At 34.0% G+C, this 20,264-nt stretch overlaps 1 protein-coding gene across 11 annotated transcripts in view; it reads right to left on the reverse strand.

Annotated features, from left to right (window-relative positions):
* Nucleotides 1-20,264, reverse strand: part of CASK (peripheral plasma membrane protein CASK) — a 235,986-nt gene that overhangs the window by 125,367 nt on the left and 90,355 nt on the right. The window contains exon 1 of one of the 11 annotated variants that reach the window (XM_086903065.1): nucleotides 17,356-18,704. The exons of the other annotated variants lie outside the window; for them this stretch is intronic. Within the exon in view, the coding sequence (XP_086759191.1) occupies nucleotides 17,356-18,198 (843 nt within the window). The 5' untranslated portion in view covers nucleotides 18,199-18,704. Of the gene's footprint in view, nucleotides 1-17,355; nucleotides 18,705-20,264 lie in introns of those variants that run through there. 11 annotated transcript variants of the gene reach the window in all.

The raw sequence follows: 20,264 nt of genomic DNA on the forward strand, positions 1-20,264 counted from the left end.
ACCAGAGCAAGCATTAAAAGTAAAAAATAAAATCTACAAAATCTACAAGATCCATCCGAAACAACTCACCCAATTTTACAACTAACCCTAGCCAAGCTACAAAAAGAAAAAAAATCATCCTCACAAATCAAAAAATTCATCCTAGACAATCCACAACCAGCGATCGTCAGAGGTCAAGAAACGCGAGGGACGCAATTTCAGCCTGCTGTGGCCGTTAAATATTGATCAAAAAGTAACGAGCCACCCACTTATCGTGCCCGAGATTGTGGAATAGCCGTGAACCGCAGCGTTGAAAAGGACGGAAACGCTTGGCGGTCTGGTCCCAGCATGTAACTTCTTGCAGCAGGTGGATGGCTACGCGCATACACACACACACACACACACACCATTCGTTGCTCGCACCAGTTAGCTAGGTAAGCCAACCGGCACGGAAGAAGAAGCTGGAGGAAGCGGCAAAAGGGAATAGAGAAAGAGAGAGAGAGAGAGACACGCGGAGAGATTACACGAAGCGTGATACACGACGAGCTGCCGTGAACCGCGGGTTCTGCGAAATTCTCTTCCGCTTTGCATAACGGTAATGTATTCTATTGAGGCTGACCGGAGCTAGTAACCCAACAACCAGCCCTGTGTTTTAAATAATGGGCCGGTGCCCATGTGGGTGGGCGGCTATTTCCCCTCGTGCCAAATTACTTGGATTGTACCACTTAGAATTCTGAAGATGCCTAACCTGCCCAAACGATTAGGAGTTTCGTGGGGGATATTCAAATTGGGGGAGGGGAGAGGGTGTGTGTATGTGTGTGTGTTCGTGTACAGGATTATATATCGTGGTTGAAACGTAATTTTGGGCGAGATTTTGACGTGTATTTTAGAAATTTATGTGTGAATTATTGAAATCATTTTATGATAGTTTCTAACAAAGTTCCGATTGCGCGTGTCTCAGTTTAATCTCTTTAATCTGTTTAATGTAAAATTATTCTAAAGTAGTTGCCAATGTTTTCTATTCCATTGTTATATAAATTTTCCTTCTGATAAAAAAAGTGTGTTAATTCTAGAAAAATAAATGAAAGGTTTTCCAATCTAATTCTAATATTTCTTCCATCCAATATTTTTTCCATATTGATAGAATGAACGTTGAGTTTGCTTGCGAACCTCGATCTATAATAATAATAATAATAATAATTTGTTCGATGGAACGGACGAAACGAAAGAAAGCTTGGAACCAGATATTTTCTCCTTAATCTTTCTATCTCGTTAATAAACGAAGAAAGTGTAACGATTATCGAAAGATTTCTCTCGACCGTTATACTTCAAAAAGTTTGAAAAGAAGAGACAAAGAAAGAGAAAGAGAGAGAGAGAGAGATCTGATTTAGCGCTATTTACTCAACCGTCCTAGGTAAACGAGGACGTCGTTCTTCTCGCGAGAAAAACGAAATCCCTCCATCTTTTCAGTGAGGTGCAAATACCAGATATTCCTATTCAAAGATTTTGTATTCTGAAATGTCATGCTGCTTTGTGGAGAGAGCAAACTTGCAGCTTGAAATTACGAGGGGCTTGAGTAATAAGAGCTGCACGGTTTGATTCATTTCTGTGTCAAAAATATGACACTTTGGTTGCTGAAGATAAATCTGATGAAGACAGATGATTTAAATTATTTAAATATAAAAACGAATATGAATAGTTTTAGTTTGTATAATTTTTAATAATTAAATATACCTGAAACATAATTTCAAAAACTTTCAAATTGTGGACATCATAAATAAATTTCTAACGAAATTTTTTCTAATTTAATTAATTTGATTAATTTTCTAATTTGATACAAAATTAAAATTTCACACAATATTTTTCTGAATCTGAATTTTAAAAATATTACGCCAGAGAACAGTTTGTTTTTAAAAAATATAGATGCATATCCAAAATATAGATAATTATCTTAATAGATTCTATTAAATTGAGTATATAATTTGAAAATGTATAACAATATATTTTTATTCAGAAAATTATTCTAATAATAAAATTTAATATTTAATGACATGGGATATGCTTCTTCATATGTCTTCACACCAAACTATTTTGCATTATTTTATAGATTGTTTTATTATTAAACAAAAAGTATGAACTATTGTCGAAAGCATACATTTCTGTCAATTAGTGGCACTTCTAATCTTGCACGTTCTCAATAACAGTTGATGCATTATAAATCTATGGACGGCGTTCATAATTGGCAACATGATAGGTTCATAACTCGCATTTCCGACGTTCGATAAATTTCCATCCATTTCCACAATTAAAGATGTTAAGATCAGAGGGAATTACGATTTTTCAAAAGAGAAACAATACTTATAGAATAAATAATAAGATTATTAAAAGATTAATGTTTTTAAAATATTCATATTCGTTCAATTTTATTTTATAATGTCTTGAAAATGAATATTAATTACATAAATAAAAATTATCAACATAAAAAATTTGATAACAAGACTTACCTATACTAAATTTATTAATTCAACACAATTCAACACATCTACTTTCATCTTATTATTAAAATTATAAGAAAATATCTAAACTGCATATGAAACTCAATGAAAATAAGTTATTACCAAGGCAAGAAAATAATTATATAACGACTTAGAAAAGCAAAAGGAAAAAAATTGAATTCTTCGTTTTTTTCCATTTTCGATCCATTTTCATTATAAACATTTCACATCATAATACATTACATCTGCAATAAGCAACGAAAAATGAAAATTGGAATCAAAAACTTCAATAAAACTGACCGACACATACATAATATGTCGAATATACACCGTTAAAAATTTACTCCTTAAAATTTTCAATTAATTTCGAATGTGTATGCTACGCCCCCCAAAAATGGAAATTCTGTAGAAAAACTATTGATTAGTTTTCGTGAAACGGATGGTTCTATCTCAATCACGATAAAGACAGTTCCAGGAATGTCGTCCAATTTCAGAAATTGACAATAACGACTGTCGCGGGTGTCTTTTAAAGGTAACAGTTTACGGCTATACGTTTTACGAGTGGAGAGATACGTAACAATGCATCAGATCATCGTGCAAAGAGTTAAAATTTATTTCAAACAACGCGATCTAGCTCGAAACTATACTTTTCACAGAGGTGCTCCATCATAAAAAATTTATTAGAGACTGATTGTTATAATCGAATTAAGTAAACTTGAAATACAATTGAAGGATTCGTTACAAGATTCATATAAGATCCATTATAATTTCATAATTTGATTAAATGTAAGAAGCTTTTATGTAAGATGATTACAGATAATAATTGAAGCATTTGCATAATAATATACAATGTGATAGGGAAAGTTTAAATTTATAAAAGACTAAAGATTTTGTAATATTTTTCTATACGATATTTTTGTATTATAATAAAAGAAATGAATGATATGAATGAAATGAATGATATAATGAAAATGAAATAATTAATTAGAAACTCGATAGAATTGGTATTTAGATTAATAAAAATCATTCGACAATTCCAATGTTAAATAATCTAAAAAGTATAATTGATTAGAGTCGTGGAATATTAAATTATAATTAATCATAGAATTCCTCCTATTTAAATTCCTTGAACGAACGAATTAAATCAGCTTAAACAATGCGTACATCCAAATAATAAACATAATTGACGTGAATATTCCGATTACAATCATAGAATGGAAATTCGAGAAAACTTGCACACAAACATATATTTACCATCACTGGAAAATTTTAATTAGTAGGAGCATTATTTATATACAATCCTGCATTACAAAGGAAATTATAATTTTCTCCATTCCAGATTACTAACAAAGCTTTAATTATTCCAATATAAGATAAAAAGATATATAAGTTAAATTAACTTTGATTAATGGCATTAGTTTGCTCGGTGTTCATTAACGATTACCATTTATAATTTATTTTATCACGTGTGTTTACACATGCATCTTCATACGATAATTTCACAATCATGCATGTTCTAATTCCTTTTGAATCTCATGAATATTCAATATAATCAAATCGCACACGTAAAATATCTCAATCTGCTCTGTTAAAAAAAATTTTCTCTCTTATCTAATATTTTTTTATAACCTAAAAAAGTGTTCCATCCACAAAATATTTTGAATAATAATCGATTTAATAATACACACGTAATTTTCTATACACGTTTAAAACTTTTCAATAAAAAACTTATTAACAACTCTAATTTTTAATCATTCCTTCCTACTCTTATTCGTAGAATATATTGCACAATTGAAACGTTATGCAACGCTATGTTGTGCTCAACGTCATCGAAATTTCCCTGATAATTTTTCATCCTACATTATCGGTCTATCATCAGAGATATCTCGACTCCTTAGTAACCGACCCATTTAAAAAGTGGCGATCAAGGCACTGCTTTCTAATTGCAACTGAAATATCCGAAGCACTTGAAGAGGCTTGTATTGATTATGGAAATGTAAGTTTCCGCTTGCCGACAATCCAATTCACGTGAAGGCTAGACGAGACGCATTAACTAAAACGAGTTCTTTCTCGTCCCTTTCGAGAAGCATAACAGCCACGATGATAATCAACGTTAATTGTACGAGTATTGATTGAGCGTTAGGGTTTCTAGGCGCTGGAGAGATAGTGATACTATGAGCAGTATGCAAGATATCTCGATGATCGTCTTGAAGTCATTACATGCGTATAAAGGGATTTCGCCCTCCGCTATATTGGCGATATATAGAAGACATTGTGTGCAAGGTCTTGATCGTAATAGAAATTTATGAAACCCTTTTCGCGTGAATGGATCAACTGGTTTGTTCTATTAATATAGATAAATAATTTGAAGTATTTTAAAATTTTAAAGCACGAAAGTTTTTAAGATTTCAATCAAGAAATGTTTGTATGGAATATCGTAAAAAAAAGTGTTAATAAATAGTGTTGTAAAAAAGGTTTTATTATTTTTTAAAAAACGTCGATTATAACGAATAGAATATCACAAGTAACGATAATTTTTCCCCGGGAAACCGGTATATAAGATGAAAAATTTATCACATATTTCGATGTTAAAAAATTCCAAACAACTATTTTCGTAGTAAAAGTTTAAAGTGATCCTTGTTTGGGAAATTTTTAATATCTAAATATGTAGCTTATTGAAAGTTGATTAATTTTTGTTTGAAACATTGTTTTCTCGGATTATTGAAACAGCTTGAAAAATGGTGGACATTAAAACGAATATCCTCTATAATACGACATAAGATACGACCTACACGAAGTTATTGCGAAAGCTCGAGCCATTATAATATCTTTTCGTCTCCTCTAAAGATTGAGACTGAACGTATTAAGTCCATATTTTATGCCTTTCCCACCTAAAACTCATTCTTCTCGACAATAAAGAGCATCCTTGGCTATTTAAAAGCGATTTTCCCTAATCATTATTACACTTCACGTATATATAGCTAAAATACCAGACTATAATTTCGCGGACAGAAATTGCGGCCAATTTTCTATCCCACTAATTCGACATAATTGCAAAAATTTATACAACCAAAATTGTATAGGAATAAATCTGCCGCGATGAAAATGATTGGAACGCAGCGTTTCTCTCATTTCCAACTTATTGACAGACTAACAAAATTGTATGGTAGGATGGATCCTCGAAAGCTGTATATCGAAACAGTTAGTTCGCGTGGACAATAATTAGCTCTCGAGGGAAAACGATGAACGACGGGAAGTGCTTAATTGCTGACCTCGTAGACTGTTTCTGAAATTGGTGTTCCCGGCAGCGCGCTAACGAGAAAATGAGAACTGATAGAGAATGAGCCACTAAACTTTCCCACTTCGAACTCCAGGAGTTTATTCGTGCGAATCATTCCCTCGATTCGGTATTATTACAAAAACCGGGATAAAAAATTTCCACGAATGACCAAGTTTTGTTAGGAGAGAAAGAAGAGAAAGGGCAAATATTGAAAAAGTGTAGGGTTGAAAGGGTTGAAAAGCCAATTATAGTAATAGATAAATTGAATAGGAGATAGCGAAAGAATTAATTGGAGATTATGGCACGGATTTGTATCTAAGAAAAGTTGTAAAAATAAAATAATTGAAATAAAAAAAAGTGGAGGAGTTGCGTGTTATTGCATTTTATTTGCATTTTTGAATATCGATTTCTTTAATGGTAATTGAATTTGCGTAGGTAGGGTAATCGAACAAATGTAAATTGATATTGTTGATGAAGATTAATTTATGTAGTTACAGGGATTAAATAGTGAGAATATGAAATGAAGAACGACTTAAATAAATTTATATGCTGTGTGTAATACATTTGACAAGCTGAATTACGAAGTCAATTAATTCACGAGTTAATTAAACACGCGATATAATTACGGGTAACAACATTCGCGACAACGTGTGATGAACATTTTAAAGAAAATAAATTTTCTTCTGGAAAGAGGGTAAACAAGTTGTGTTTTCGTTTCTCAATTATTGAAAATTCAAAATCGACGAAAATATCTTGAAATGCAAACAAACCCCCCCTACACAAATTTAAGCTATCATCTTGTAGCTAAATACTTTTTATATTAAAGTAGAACAACTCAACCAAATATTGTAAACATATTCGCGTGTTCATTAAACGAAAAATTGTACGCTCCATAAATTTCAACGTTCAGTTTACAATTATTGTAACCAGGAAAACGTAGTACACCTTACAATACTATCTCGATAACAGCAGATTGATTGAGTCCAACCCCGAGCAAAATAGATTCTACACTTTTCCAGTCTCGTAATTCCAGAATCATTCGTATTTCTCGACTTCAGCAGAAAATATTTGATTAAAAATTGCCGACTACGCTCCTACCTTGCAAGATAATTAACCCATCCTCGAATACTTCGGATAAGATGAAACTGAGTCGAGAAAGAAACGTACCTCCTGTGCGTGAAATCCTGCTGCTGCTCGGTCTCCAGCTCGATCGTTAAACGCGCGGTGATGAAAGAGGAAGAAAAAAAAAAAAAAAAAGAAAAAAGAAAAAATGTTAAAAATTTTCGACCACGTTAGACGATCGAAAGAAGAAGAAGACGACGAGGCAAACGTCCGCATTGTCCTGGATTTCCCGAGATTGCATTTTCAAAAATAGGTTAGGGAATTAATCAGAAAGAGAAGAGAGAGATGGCATAGAAGTCAGCTGGGAATCGTGGAAACGGTCGTCTGCCCGGGTAACTTTTACCTCGAGGGACAAGAGATTAAACAGCCAGTAAGCCGAAATCATCGTTTCAAGGGGACATATTGAAGATCAGTCGCGCTGCTATCGGGGTCAATGCGGCACAAGTAATTTCTGGATTATATAGCGGCTGTAATCCCTCCTACTGGCGTAATAACATCGTTTCCCGTAGACCATTATCCCGTCCCTCGATTGTTAACGTTGTTATTTGTATAACCACGATGAATTCCTCTAATATCGTATTTAGTTTCGTCGGCATGCTTGGCTGTGAAATTTTAAGCGCGAACAGGAACGAGAGAAGGCCACGTGTCCTGTTACGAGTTTGTCAATTGCAAAGGAACCACTTAACGAGGCGATAGCACGTACTATCGAGCCGTCCAGGTGGAAAAACAATCTTTGTTTTCGTATAAAATTGGAGTACAAAATTGGATTTTGTTGCGATAGAAATAAATTCACAAATAGGGATGAAACAAGAAGAAAAGGTTTTGGCTTACAATTATCTAATAATGTATATTAGTTACATTTTAATAAATAAAGATATTATCAATTTCTAATCTAGGATCAAGATTTGAATTAAATTATTATATTTTAACAGTTTGGAAATATGATTCTCGATCAATATTAAAGGGATTTACTTTTAGATTATATTAGTTAGTAAGTGCGAGTGACTAATTTCACTATCTATTCCCAAAACAGATTAAATTCGATTTGTGACGATCGAACAAATACAAATCGATAACGTAATTATAATTATGATTAGAGTTTGAAGGTACGATGATCGACGGCATTAAATCAATATTAACATAAATTCATAATTTGTTAAATTACCGTTTTAATTAGAATGAAATAAAACATTTTCTTTTCCTTACAAATATTTCTATATTCAATTAAAAAAAAAAAGAACTAATTTATTCCTGCATTATGTTCAACAAGACTATTTAATTCACAGGCATAGAATTAAACAAATTTTAATTAAAATGAAATATAACGTTTCCTTTCCCTATATTTCTATATTCAATTAAAAAATAATAATAATTCTTCACTTCTACTTGTATTCGCAAAGGTATTTTATTATATTATATTCTTTAAATCAGAAAATTAAAAAAAAAAAAAATGTATCAGCGCGTATTACTCTCTATAGAATTCTTGTGGATTAATGATAAACCTGTCTTCTCCCTTGTGGGCATCACACCTCCAAACTGAGGAGGACTACAAAATAAATTTATTCAAGACTTCGTGGTCGTTAGGTAATAAATTTCATTAAGGACACGATCGAAAATCTCTGACATCCATTAACCAGATGATCTATCTGATAAACTTTCCCTGTAGATGCGCAATTTATTTTGTCTTCGGGGGTATAATAATCTTAAATTATTGGTAAAGCAGCACGATGAAGAGTTACAGTGTATAATTCTTGGTAGATTTAAAGATGAAGATGAACAGATTGTAAATTACACGGCTCATAAGTTAGACAACTTCGTGTACAGAGAAATTTCCCCAATAGTTCGTTCACGATCCTTCTCGTGATAAGGGCGGAAAAAGAAAAAGAAAAAGAAAAAAGAAAAAGAATAACTCGAGTATAAAAAGTCATCAATTCAGGAAGCTTAATGTCGCTTTTCCATTCTTCCGCGAATCTATTCCATGACTCCATGGCTCTTTCTTTTTTCCTCTCATTGTCAAAGGCGTCTCATCACCTTTTGTGCGATGGATATACGTGTATTATAGTGGCACAGCAGAGTTACTTATTACACGAGCAGTTAAAACGAAAAGAAGAGCGTTAACACGAGTGAACGACGTTACCAAAGGAGGGAAAAATTTTTCCCTGCCGCTTAATTTTTCTTCGCGAACAAGTTCCACGTTTTTCACCGCGCGAACTCGATAAAGCAGATGCCTTTTCCTGCCTCGAAATCGGCTGAACGAAAGAACAAAGCCAGCAAGAACAATAGACATTTCCTTTCCCTTTTTTTTTTTTTTTTTTTTTTATCAATTAAGTTTACTAATAAAATGGAATTTTATATTGGACGAGCGGACTGCCACCTCGTCTCTCTAAACAGAATTATTCCTTCTACGAATGAAGTATTCAACCGAGAGCAAAATTGAACGAGCGAGTGACATACATTTTTCTATGGTTCTATTATTTGTTTGTTGAGTCCTTAATTTATCAGTATAACGAAATATTTGCTTCTTTTTAATTTAACTTCTTTTGTCTTTGTCAACTCGTAGTTGATATAATGTACATATGAAATAAATACATAGATAACAAATATGGAAATATTTTCTTTCTGGAGTTACTAGTTGTGGTACGTGTAACATTATTCTTATTCCTCATTTAAAATGAAGAGATAAGATTAAATAAATGAAAAAGAAGTAAAGTAAAAAAAAAAAAAAAAAAATTGCTAAAGAGAAACTGCATGTGAAATAAAAATGGCTATACATACTAAAAACTATATGAAAAGTTTTTATTGTATAATTTCCTTTTAGTGTTAATTGTGCATATATTATTTTATGTTAATTCTTATAGAAAAAATATTTTATTCCTATTAGCATTTATTATGCAGCTTTGAAATGTTGAAATTAGTATTTAATTTCTAATATCATCTATTAAATTCTATCTCATTTTGAATTCTCAAAATGGCATTAAGGAAAAGCAATTTGCTATATATTATGTACAACTGTATATCATGAATACTTTGATAAAATTTATAATAAAACTATTACAAAATTCTAAATATTTACAAAGATACATAAGTTTAAATTTGAAGAAAATGCAACAAAAATTGCTAAAAGTAATTTTTATTCTAATAATTATGTAATTTTTGAAAATAGGTAAGTATTTGAATTAGCCTGAAGAAATTATAAATTCAGAACATTAAAATGTTAATAAAAAAGATTAATAAAATTTTAGTTGAGAAATAATTTTATATTACACGGGTATAATAATAATCAAACAAATTATATTTCTTTACATTTTTTAGAATTGCAATCGAAATACACAACTCTAACTAAAATTGGATAAATATATCAATAAAATGAAGAAAATTCATCCCTTAATACTCTTGAAAATGAACTTTTCGTTTCATCCCTTAAAGTCAATGTACATCGAACTGAATTTCGTAGATACTATGAACCAAAAGGTGCACAAGCAACGAACCATACTTCTTACACAATACCTATAAAGTATATCCTTTAGCAAGCTGTTCGGTGCATGGAAGTCGGCCATCGATTAAACCTTTTTGTGGAAGAAAAGAGAGAGAGAAAAAAAAATAACGATGAAAGGAGTGCAAACGAGCAAGACTAAACTACATCTGACGTGTATTAGATGTTTTCCTGGTATAAACTAACATGGTTATCTCCATTCTTCTCTATTTTAGATGAAAAGTCCTTCTATCTCGATGTTTCAACGTTATCTCGTTGCAACTTTTGTCTGTAGGCGCTTGTTACATTCTTAATAAGATCACGTAGCTTGAGTTCAAAATAAAGAGCGATGTAAGTCAGTGGAAGGTATTGACTGTGCTTTATATATTTTTCTTTCTTTTATAGAGATATCTAAATATTTTATTTCTACATACTGCTGATAATAGTTAGAATTTTAATATAAATACTTTAAAAGTGAGATAAGAATAAAATGCAAACTTAAACGATTTGTATAGTGGATAAATATTTCTGTCTAATATCTATGTCCTTTTATATATCTTTAATAACAATAAATTTTTAATATATAAATTGAATAATAATGATAAATAAATCACTCACTTCTTTCGTTTTGTTTTATATAAAATTAAAATTTTAGAATAAAAAATATTAGATTAAAAATTTAAAAATAATTCTATCATTATTCTATCGCTATCAATGGATTATAAAAGAAAACAATTGTACATTAATATCGAATTTCAAAATGAAATTGTTATTTATTTACAAATTGATATCTTAAAATCAATTACTATTTTAGATGGAAATTTATGATAATAAAGTTACTATGAATGAACGTCATTTCAAAAACTGTACGTAATAACAGCGAGATAATAGAAAATTAATAACTTTTATATCGATTATTAAAATCACCGAGATTCCAAAATTAAGGTAATTTAAAATTCCTTCAAAAGATTGATCTTATACCAACAGAAAATCAATCCATATATTTTTATTAATTCAAATATATATTATATATACTATAGTTTTAGCTAAATCGAACATAAAAACAAGACATCAGATTTAATTAAATTTAAATGAAAATATAATGGTCATCGTTAAAAAAAGATAATTAGAAAATGTAAATTTTTATGAAAATTTTACCATAATAAAAACGCATTCGCGAAGTATTTCAAACGAAACGTAATACCTTAAATCGAGATTACGCTCGAAATTAAACTTCCTACAATTTCATTGCTCCGCCGTAATGTGCAGTTACGGTTTCTTTGACTTACTAATATCCTGCATGTATGCCGAAATTTTCCACCCTTTTAGTTTCTAAATTTTTTCATTCTATCCTTTTTACAGTTTACGTTTGTATTTATTAAATGTCGATTTATAATATCATGTACTTGTAATAAATTTATAATGCACATACAAATACATATATATGTTTATATTTATTAAAAATATTAAATTTATTCTCTTTTACATTTATGCCTTGACAAAAACATATGAAAAAATTTTAATTTCTGAATAATTCTAATGTTCAAAATTTAAAAACTTCAATTATCATCTTTGTATAAAATTCTCGCCTGTTTGAGAAAATTGATAAAACTTTTTATTGAAATTGAATAAACTTTTAAAAGTATAATCGGATATAAAAATATTCATAGAATTTTATGTTTTATATTTTATATTTTAATTAATTGGTTTCCATGTAATGATTTTTTATGAATTTGTAATTTTCTACATCGAGACATTATTTTCTCATAAATTTTTTATAAATATTAAAAGCACCAATTCCTTTGGTTTATACTTCCTATATTTATAAGTAATAAAAAATTTAATACATAATGTATGTAATTTCACATTTTATGTACATTCTTTGTACTTTAATGTATATTTATAACATGCTGTATTATTTTTTAATTAATCAACGAATAATACTTCTTTTTCAATTAAATTTTTACATACATAAACAATTACATCATAAATATTATTTGCAATGCAATGAATGCTTAATGCAACATTAACTCATAACATAATCTCTACTCAATGTGCAAATGTCCAATTAATTACGTGTTTGTCACTGTTATTCGAATTTTCCTTGAATAAATCATTTCAGAAAATATACATTTATCTTGCAATTACGAATAAACCGTCGAATGAAATCCGCTTAGGATCTTAAAAGCACTTAGTTATAGAGATGTGCTCAATTACTCGTAATCTTGGATGATTCGAAGTTTGCTTTGAAAGGAAATATTTTCAGACTTTTATTTCCAGATTGTTTGTAAATATCGTTTGTAAAAACGATATTTTAGATAAAATCTATCTTCTCTCTGGGGAATATCATACCGTTTCTCTTTCGTTTATCGATCTTAATTTTCATAAAATAAAGATAGAATTTGTTTTAGAGGTTATGTCCAAACTTATGATCGTATAATATTTCGTTGCATATAATGTTTCGTGATTTCGGTTCTATATGGAAATACGAATATTCTCCTAGATCAGATAAAGATAGTTTCGAATAGTTTCGACATTACACATATATGTACATATCTGAATACGTTCAAGCACATAACAGGAATTTGAAATTACAATTTCAATCGGATTAAATTAATCGATTATAATATATACAGTGAAATAATAATAATAAGAAAGATAAAATTTGAAATTTGAAAAAATCATAAATATATATTATTGAAAATTAAATCAAAAATAATCTATATTTCGTATGAAATCGATATCATTACAAAATATTTTTTCTATATATATATACGTGCAATCATGTATCCGTATAATTACTAGTATCATTAACTAGTCGCATAAATCCTTTGAATCCATACATATAGGAATGAAAGGGTCAGCAAGAACTAACAGCAGAGCAATATGTTCATATTATAGATAATTACGCAACGGCAACTAATCATTTTCCATCGAAACGTTCTTATTATATCCGCGTATTACAATGTATCGATCGAATACACGAAAAATTGTTCTCAACTACTTTTCTTCTCGTTCGAAAAATAAATATTTCAAAAACCATTAATCCCATCTCTGAATTATCTAGAATCATCGCAATTACATCGAACTCACAACGATAATCTCGCACCTAATACCACACCTCGGCTCTTTACTTTCACCCCGATATAAATAATTCTTCGATCTCGGCCAGGTTTCTCAAACAACTGCAATTTTGCTTACATAATCTATAACGCTTAAAGTCAATCTCGAATTTTCAATCAGCCTGTGTACATACACGTGAAATATCGAAAGTAGCATTCATCCAATCCCGATGATATCACACACGATAAAGCGATCCATCCTCTAAGCAAATGGCGCACCGCAAAACCATTATCGTCGTAGAGAAGCCCGAGATCAAGCACGCGTCCCAATCATTTCCCCTATATTATTAACCCTTCATTCATGTACCATCCTCCCGTTGATATATCGTTGGATACGCATCAATGACGTAGCGCGATGCACAGAAGGGGTTGAAGCAGCAGGGGTATCAGTTGGAATTGGAACGCGAAACGTTATCGCGTTTCGCTGTAGGGAAAGATATTTCGGGGAGATCAGCGGCTTAAATCGGCGCTCGATATCGATCGGCGTGCGCACACACACACATACGCGCGGAATTTGCATGTCACAGTGAATCCCCCTACGACGAGACGCTACCTGAACAGCGCATACGATATCCATCCGCCCCGAAAATCGGCGAAACTCGTGAAATCAGTACACCATCCCTCCTCCTCCCCCCACTCTGGCTGCGTTTTGTATGCCGGGCACGTAAGCGACACGAAGGGGGACGTAAGTAAGCGCGCCACTGTGTTCTTTTTCAGGATCGAGCGAAGAAATAGGAAGGACACGAATGGGAGCAAATTCAGACGTTACTTGGTAAAACTCTTGATAGATAGAACGTCTTCGATGGAGTAAAAATCCGGCCATCGTCGGAACGGGGGGAGAGGACGAAGTGATTCCTCTTGTGAAACCAAGTCGAGGACTTGGAGGGGGATGATTTTTTCGATGGAAATGTATGTTCCACGGATAATGTTATTTTTTTTACGAAGATTGAATCGGCATCTGTACAGATGCGCAATGTGAGAAATACGAGAAGATAGGTTGAATTTTTATTATCTTCTTTTTATATTGATCTATCGTATGATCCTTAATATATATATATATATATTTCGTATAGTATTGGTAAGATGTTCGATATGTTTTTCATATTGAATTTGATAAGACGATATGGGAGATTGGATCATCAAGAGATTTTTTTTAATGTTTCCGTTACAATTTTTTCGACCTATTAGTTCGATCGAGCGCATAGTCGGAACGAAGAAGTTAAACTTCAATTTTTGAAAGGAAAGGAAAAACGGCAAGAGCAATTTCGTGTCGGTTTAAATAAGAAAAACTTTTTTAATAATTCGTGAACTTGTGAACCCGCAAGTAGAACGTAATCTTGGCTTTATTTCTTAATGAACGTGCCTATAAAAGTTACTCGAGTTTGATCGATATTATATGTGACGGAACATCGATAGATTTGTTTGCCTGCAACCATCGATAAGTTAAGTTGTAAGAAAGATAAGACGATTATTTTCGTAAAACTTTGTTCTCAGTAGATTTAAGATTATTGCGTACATACTTTTGATAAATGTATGTTATCGCGTAACATCAATTACGATCGTCCGACGACGACGACACACGGATAAAACAAACGGATTGAACGATGAAAATGGAATGAAACGTGAAAACACGGAATTTTCGCTCGAATTTTGTGAAAATTCACCCCTGTAAAACAAACAACAAGAATAAAATTGAATAAAATACAGTTTGTTATTATTGAAAATATTTCAATATCACTATTTTTCTATTGTTAATAACAATAGAAAAAGCGTGTTAGAAACGTGTTAGAATAAGCGCGTTTGATATCGTGATAAATATGAAGTAAATTCTTTTTAACTATCGAAATAAAGAAAAAAAGGAATTAGATATGATACATAAATTTTATTCAATGAAAAAATCGATACGATCATGCAATATTCTACGATTAAAACATCTTCAATTAAATATAAACAATGGTATCGTGAAGGAAAATCTTTACATTTTCTCAATCAATTGCAGGCAGATCTTAAAAAGGAAAATATTTCATCCCTCCCGAAATTATCCTAATTCTAAGACAAATAGAAACGAAAAATTACATTCCATTAGACTCTTGCGACACAAAAGCTATTCCGAACGCATCTCTTAAGTATTCTAATTCCGTTGAATCGTTTAATTAAACCTCTACACGTAATTCTCAAGTAGCCAATCTCAGCATCACTCTCCACGTACCATTTCCAACGTGGTAAATGCATAGTATCTATCCTGATAGATAGATCCGTTTAACCAGTTCTCTTCTTCGCAGCCACTGTCGCAGACGGTATCACTGCAAATGCCTTGGTAATCTTATTTAAGAATATCTCAAAGGAAATGAAACGTATAAAAGAAATTAATTACGCCTGGGCAGCATGAATCTGACGCTAAACATTGAAATTCATAAAGAAGCAACGAATCCACGGTATTGTCCCATTTTCAAGATAAATGATATTGTTGACTAAAACGGGAAGATTTCTTCTTTGCCTGGACGATTATTTTCGAGGTGAAAAAAAATTTTTTTTTTTTTATAAAAAAAGATGGAAAAATTTATTTCGTTCGCGATAATTCACACGGAAAAAATGTATTTTCTTCATGCATTAGAAAATTTGAAATTATATAGGTAATTTTGTTGCTAATTATCTTCGCTTCGTATTCGATTAAACTATTGCAGAAAAGAAAGAAAGAAGATAGAACTAAAACGTTTTCACGTTGAATATTTTACGCGAATATAAATATATATGTCGGACAAAAACGGAAAGATTTTCTTGATTTCCTTTTTTATAGGAATATATTTTATTTCGCAAGCGTATATATCCGTGTAGCATTTACAAGTTTCTGAATAGATATCGATGATATCGTCATGACGAGACTAAATTTACGAACCAGCGAACGGAATGCATAATGAAGTAACTTTTATGTATTTCGAAAAATGATTTTCAGGAGGACAGTCGTGCTGAAATTCACTAGATGGAAATATGTCTCTTTGTTTGCTTTCTTGTTGAATACATATTCTCTGTTCCGCTAGTTACATAAATTTCGAAAATACATAAAATTTTTTTAGATGTATGAATTTCACTCTGCACGATATTGGTAAAATCTGGTTGGTCATCATTGAAATGTAAATTGTAAAAAATGTAAAAAAAAACTATTAAACTATTTTTTTCTTCCATTTATATCCAGAATAAAACACGTTTCGTTATTGTTAATAAAATTATTTGTAATGCAATACAAACAAAAACTCTGACTGTTTATCGTAAGAAAATCTCAAGCATTCGAAACCATTCGAAAGAGAATACTTTCAAGATTTCTTCTCTTTAACGAAAAATCAACAGGATTACACACGTATCTATTATCATATCAAAGAAAATCTGACGGAAAAGGTACACAAACATTTCTTAAGCTCGAGAGACAATACTTCCAAGATTTCTTTAACGGTTGATCGACAGAACATGACTCCATTATCATATCAAAGAAAGTTTGACAAAAAAAAAAGTGCTCAAACATTATTTAAGCCAGACAACTTCCTTCCTTCAAGATTTCTACCTTCGAATCAAACCTATCATCATGCCAAGAAAATTTTGAAGAAGAAAATATTCGATCCATTCCTTAAACTGTTCAAAAGAACAACATTTTCAAGGATTTCATCTCTAACGGATACGCATTCATTGCTATCGAATCGAGAAATCTATTGCCAAATAGATAAACAGCAAATGCACGAATTTAACAAAAATAAATATCCGTCAAGAGAACTCTAACGAACTCATTCCGTGAGCCATTGCCAAAGGACGAGGCTTTCAAGATTCCTCTCTCCAACGACAGATGCACACATGCACACGTATGTGATCCATCACCAGTGGAAATTCCGGGCTTACCTGATGTTGCGAATGATAATCCACAGCACCGTTGGGGAATCTATATCGGAAAGGGCTGTGCACGGGGCAGTTGACACGAAAGGGGCTTTCGCTCGGCAACCTTGGCGGTGGATGGGAATGCGGACCGTAGATGACACAGTCCATCGGCATAGGTCTTCCGGGTGCATGATCGAGAGGCCGGCAGGAATAGTTGACGGGTTGCGGGCGCACAGGCGGGTGCTCGATTGGCCGACAAGGTGGCTGTTCAATCGGCGGCCTACCGGGATGCTGCTCGTGGAAGCGATGCTCCAGCATCCGCGATACGTGCTCCACGGACCTGCATCCATGATCGTGCATCCGGCCAAAGTGATGGTCGTGCATGTAACTCGCGTGATCCTTGAGCCTGCACGGATGCTCTATCGCGCGCAACGCGTGGTGCTCGATCCCGGTCCTCATCGGCGTGGAAGACATGGAAGAAGACGAGGCGGGATGCTCGACGCTCGATCGCGGCTGCTCCGTGCGTATCTGTTGTTCCATAGGCCTGGCCATCGCCTCGAGCGACCTGCTCGATTGATGGTGATCGACGGAGGCCCGCATCGGATCGGCAGACGGTTGCCTTATCACCGAGTCGATGGATCTCATCGACTCCATCGACCTCATCGCCTCGGTCGAGCGCATGCTGTGCTCGATCGGCCGCATCGGCGACGGATCCGTCGATCTGCACGGTCTGCTCCAGCATCGCGGTATGGTGTTCGCGCCGTCGCTCATGTTACCCCCATTCCCACTTCCAGCGACACCTCCGGTAGCACTGCCGACACCATGACCTTGAGCCGGCCAACCGACCGCGTACGGATCCATTTCCATCTCGCGGGGAACAGAGAACTGGGTGTACACAGCCTCTGCCCTCTCGCCTCGTTATTACGATCTCTCTCTCCACATGGCTCTCACCGGTGAGTATATGCTCGCGTTCATGCTGGCCGACGCACGACTACGCGGTTACACACGCACTTGTACACTACGCGAAGAAGAAGAGGAGGAGGAGAAGGAGGAGGAGGAGGAAGAAGAAGAACCGCACTCGCGATTTAATTTACACGATACTCGATAGAAAATTACCGGGGATATTATACGAGGGGTTAGAGAAAAATAGGAATGGGAGAGGAGAAGGAAGAGGAAACTGGATACGAGAACGAAACGAATACGGGAGAGGAAAATAAAAAAAAGGGGGAGCACGTTGTCACTCGAAGGTAAGAAGGGCTGGAAGAAGGGAGACGTTCGAACGAGGAAAAAAGCCGTATGCGAGTGCGGCAGCAATCAGAAGGCGACGCATCGCGATGCTGCGCTCCCTAGCACTGAGCCTCGCGGCCTCGACTGCCGCGCAGTTCCTCCACGCAAACCAACCAACCGACCCTCCGTCCACCCACCGCCTCACTAACCACCCTACCCCGCCACTCTGCCACCTCGTCCATCCCCAGTCACCTCATACGCCAGTATCGCTACCCCTCACTGCCAGTAATGCCTCTCCTTCATCCCTCTGGACCGCAACGTTCGCCCACGTCTCCTCCCCTCCTTTGTCCTTCTCCCTTCGCCTACCACCCCCACTCAATCGCTACTCTTCTCCTTTTCCTTCTTCCTTTTCCACGGACAATCTCCGGTCCGCGCACTTTTTCTCATTCGGTTCCTCCTCTCTCCTTTCCTATTTATACTATGCTCTTTTCACAGACGAACATCCCAGTATTCGAATGTTTCTTCTTCCTTTCTTTCTTCCTTTTGTTTCTTTTTTTTTCGCGAATCGTGCAAGATTTTTCCTTCGCAACAAAATAATTCGACGCTCGTTTCGAGGAAGATTAACTTTGCGAGTTGAAGGCGGGGAAGAAGGCGATTCATTTGGTTTGGTTTGGCAGTGTTTCTCTCCGTCCACTCCGGGAAGAGAGGGAGGGGAGGAAAATTGGAGTGTCGCGCGGTGTGTTAAAACCGCGTGAATGAAAAACACAATCGATTTCTCCACGCTGAGTGGCTCTCGTGATACCGCATCATCATTGTGCATAGTAACCTCGTTTCTCGGTTACATTCAGAATTGACTCGATATCTCTAAACCCGGCTGATTATGTTCAAGTGTTTGAATTCGATTATAGAGCATCCGTGTATTGCTGTGTTTCAGGAAGAACAGCGCATTGCCATTGTTTTCCTCGATAAAGGACAAATAGGCCGTGCTTACACCCACTATGCTAATGGGTACAGATTGTTTCCACAGTTTGTATTCCTTTCCCTGAAGTGTGAACCAAGTTTGTGGATCATAATCAATTTTGCAAAAGTTATCGTTGCTACGTGTACGACGATATAACCGTATGCACTGATACATCCGACAAATGTATTACACCGTCGACACAATAGAATTGCGAATTTTTCTTAAATAATTCATACTCACGTGATTCCTCTTGATGAACTGCGAAATTTGCTTTACAAATTATTCGATATCTGTTTTGCATCCTTCGTTCGAAATTTTAGCGCTAATTTCTCACTTTGGAAATTATTAATGTTCACGGTACTTTAACTTTTTTCAAGAGATGGAATATCTTTAATAAAATTTCACGATACGAAACGTAATAATTTAGAGAAGAAATAAGTTGAGAGCTGAATTTTCAAAATTCCATACAAAGTTACGAACGTCTTCTTCTTCATTGTTCCTTCTTCGATTTCACTTTATTGAGAGTTCTTTTCAAAAGAACCCGGACACACTTCTCAAAAGATAAATTTCTAAAAGGAATCGGTTGAACAAACGTCATCGATCATAAATTGTGCCAAGTCAGAGCGAAAAATAATCCTACTTCCACTCCATCTTTTTCAACCCGTACCCACACACATATTCTATTTATTGACGGATCGTTTGGCCGCTAAGATTTCTCAACACTTGTTGCCTATCTTCATCGATC

The sequence above is a fragment of the Apis florea genome, unplaced genomic scaffold (genome assembly GCF_048593485.1).
Source record: "Apis florea isolate Af1SG1 unplaced genomic scaffold, ASM4859348v1 contig_1603_pilon, whole genome shotgun sequence".
NCBI lineage: Eukaryota > Metazoa > Arthropoda > Insecta > Hymenoptera > Apidae > Apis > Apis florea.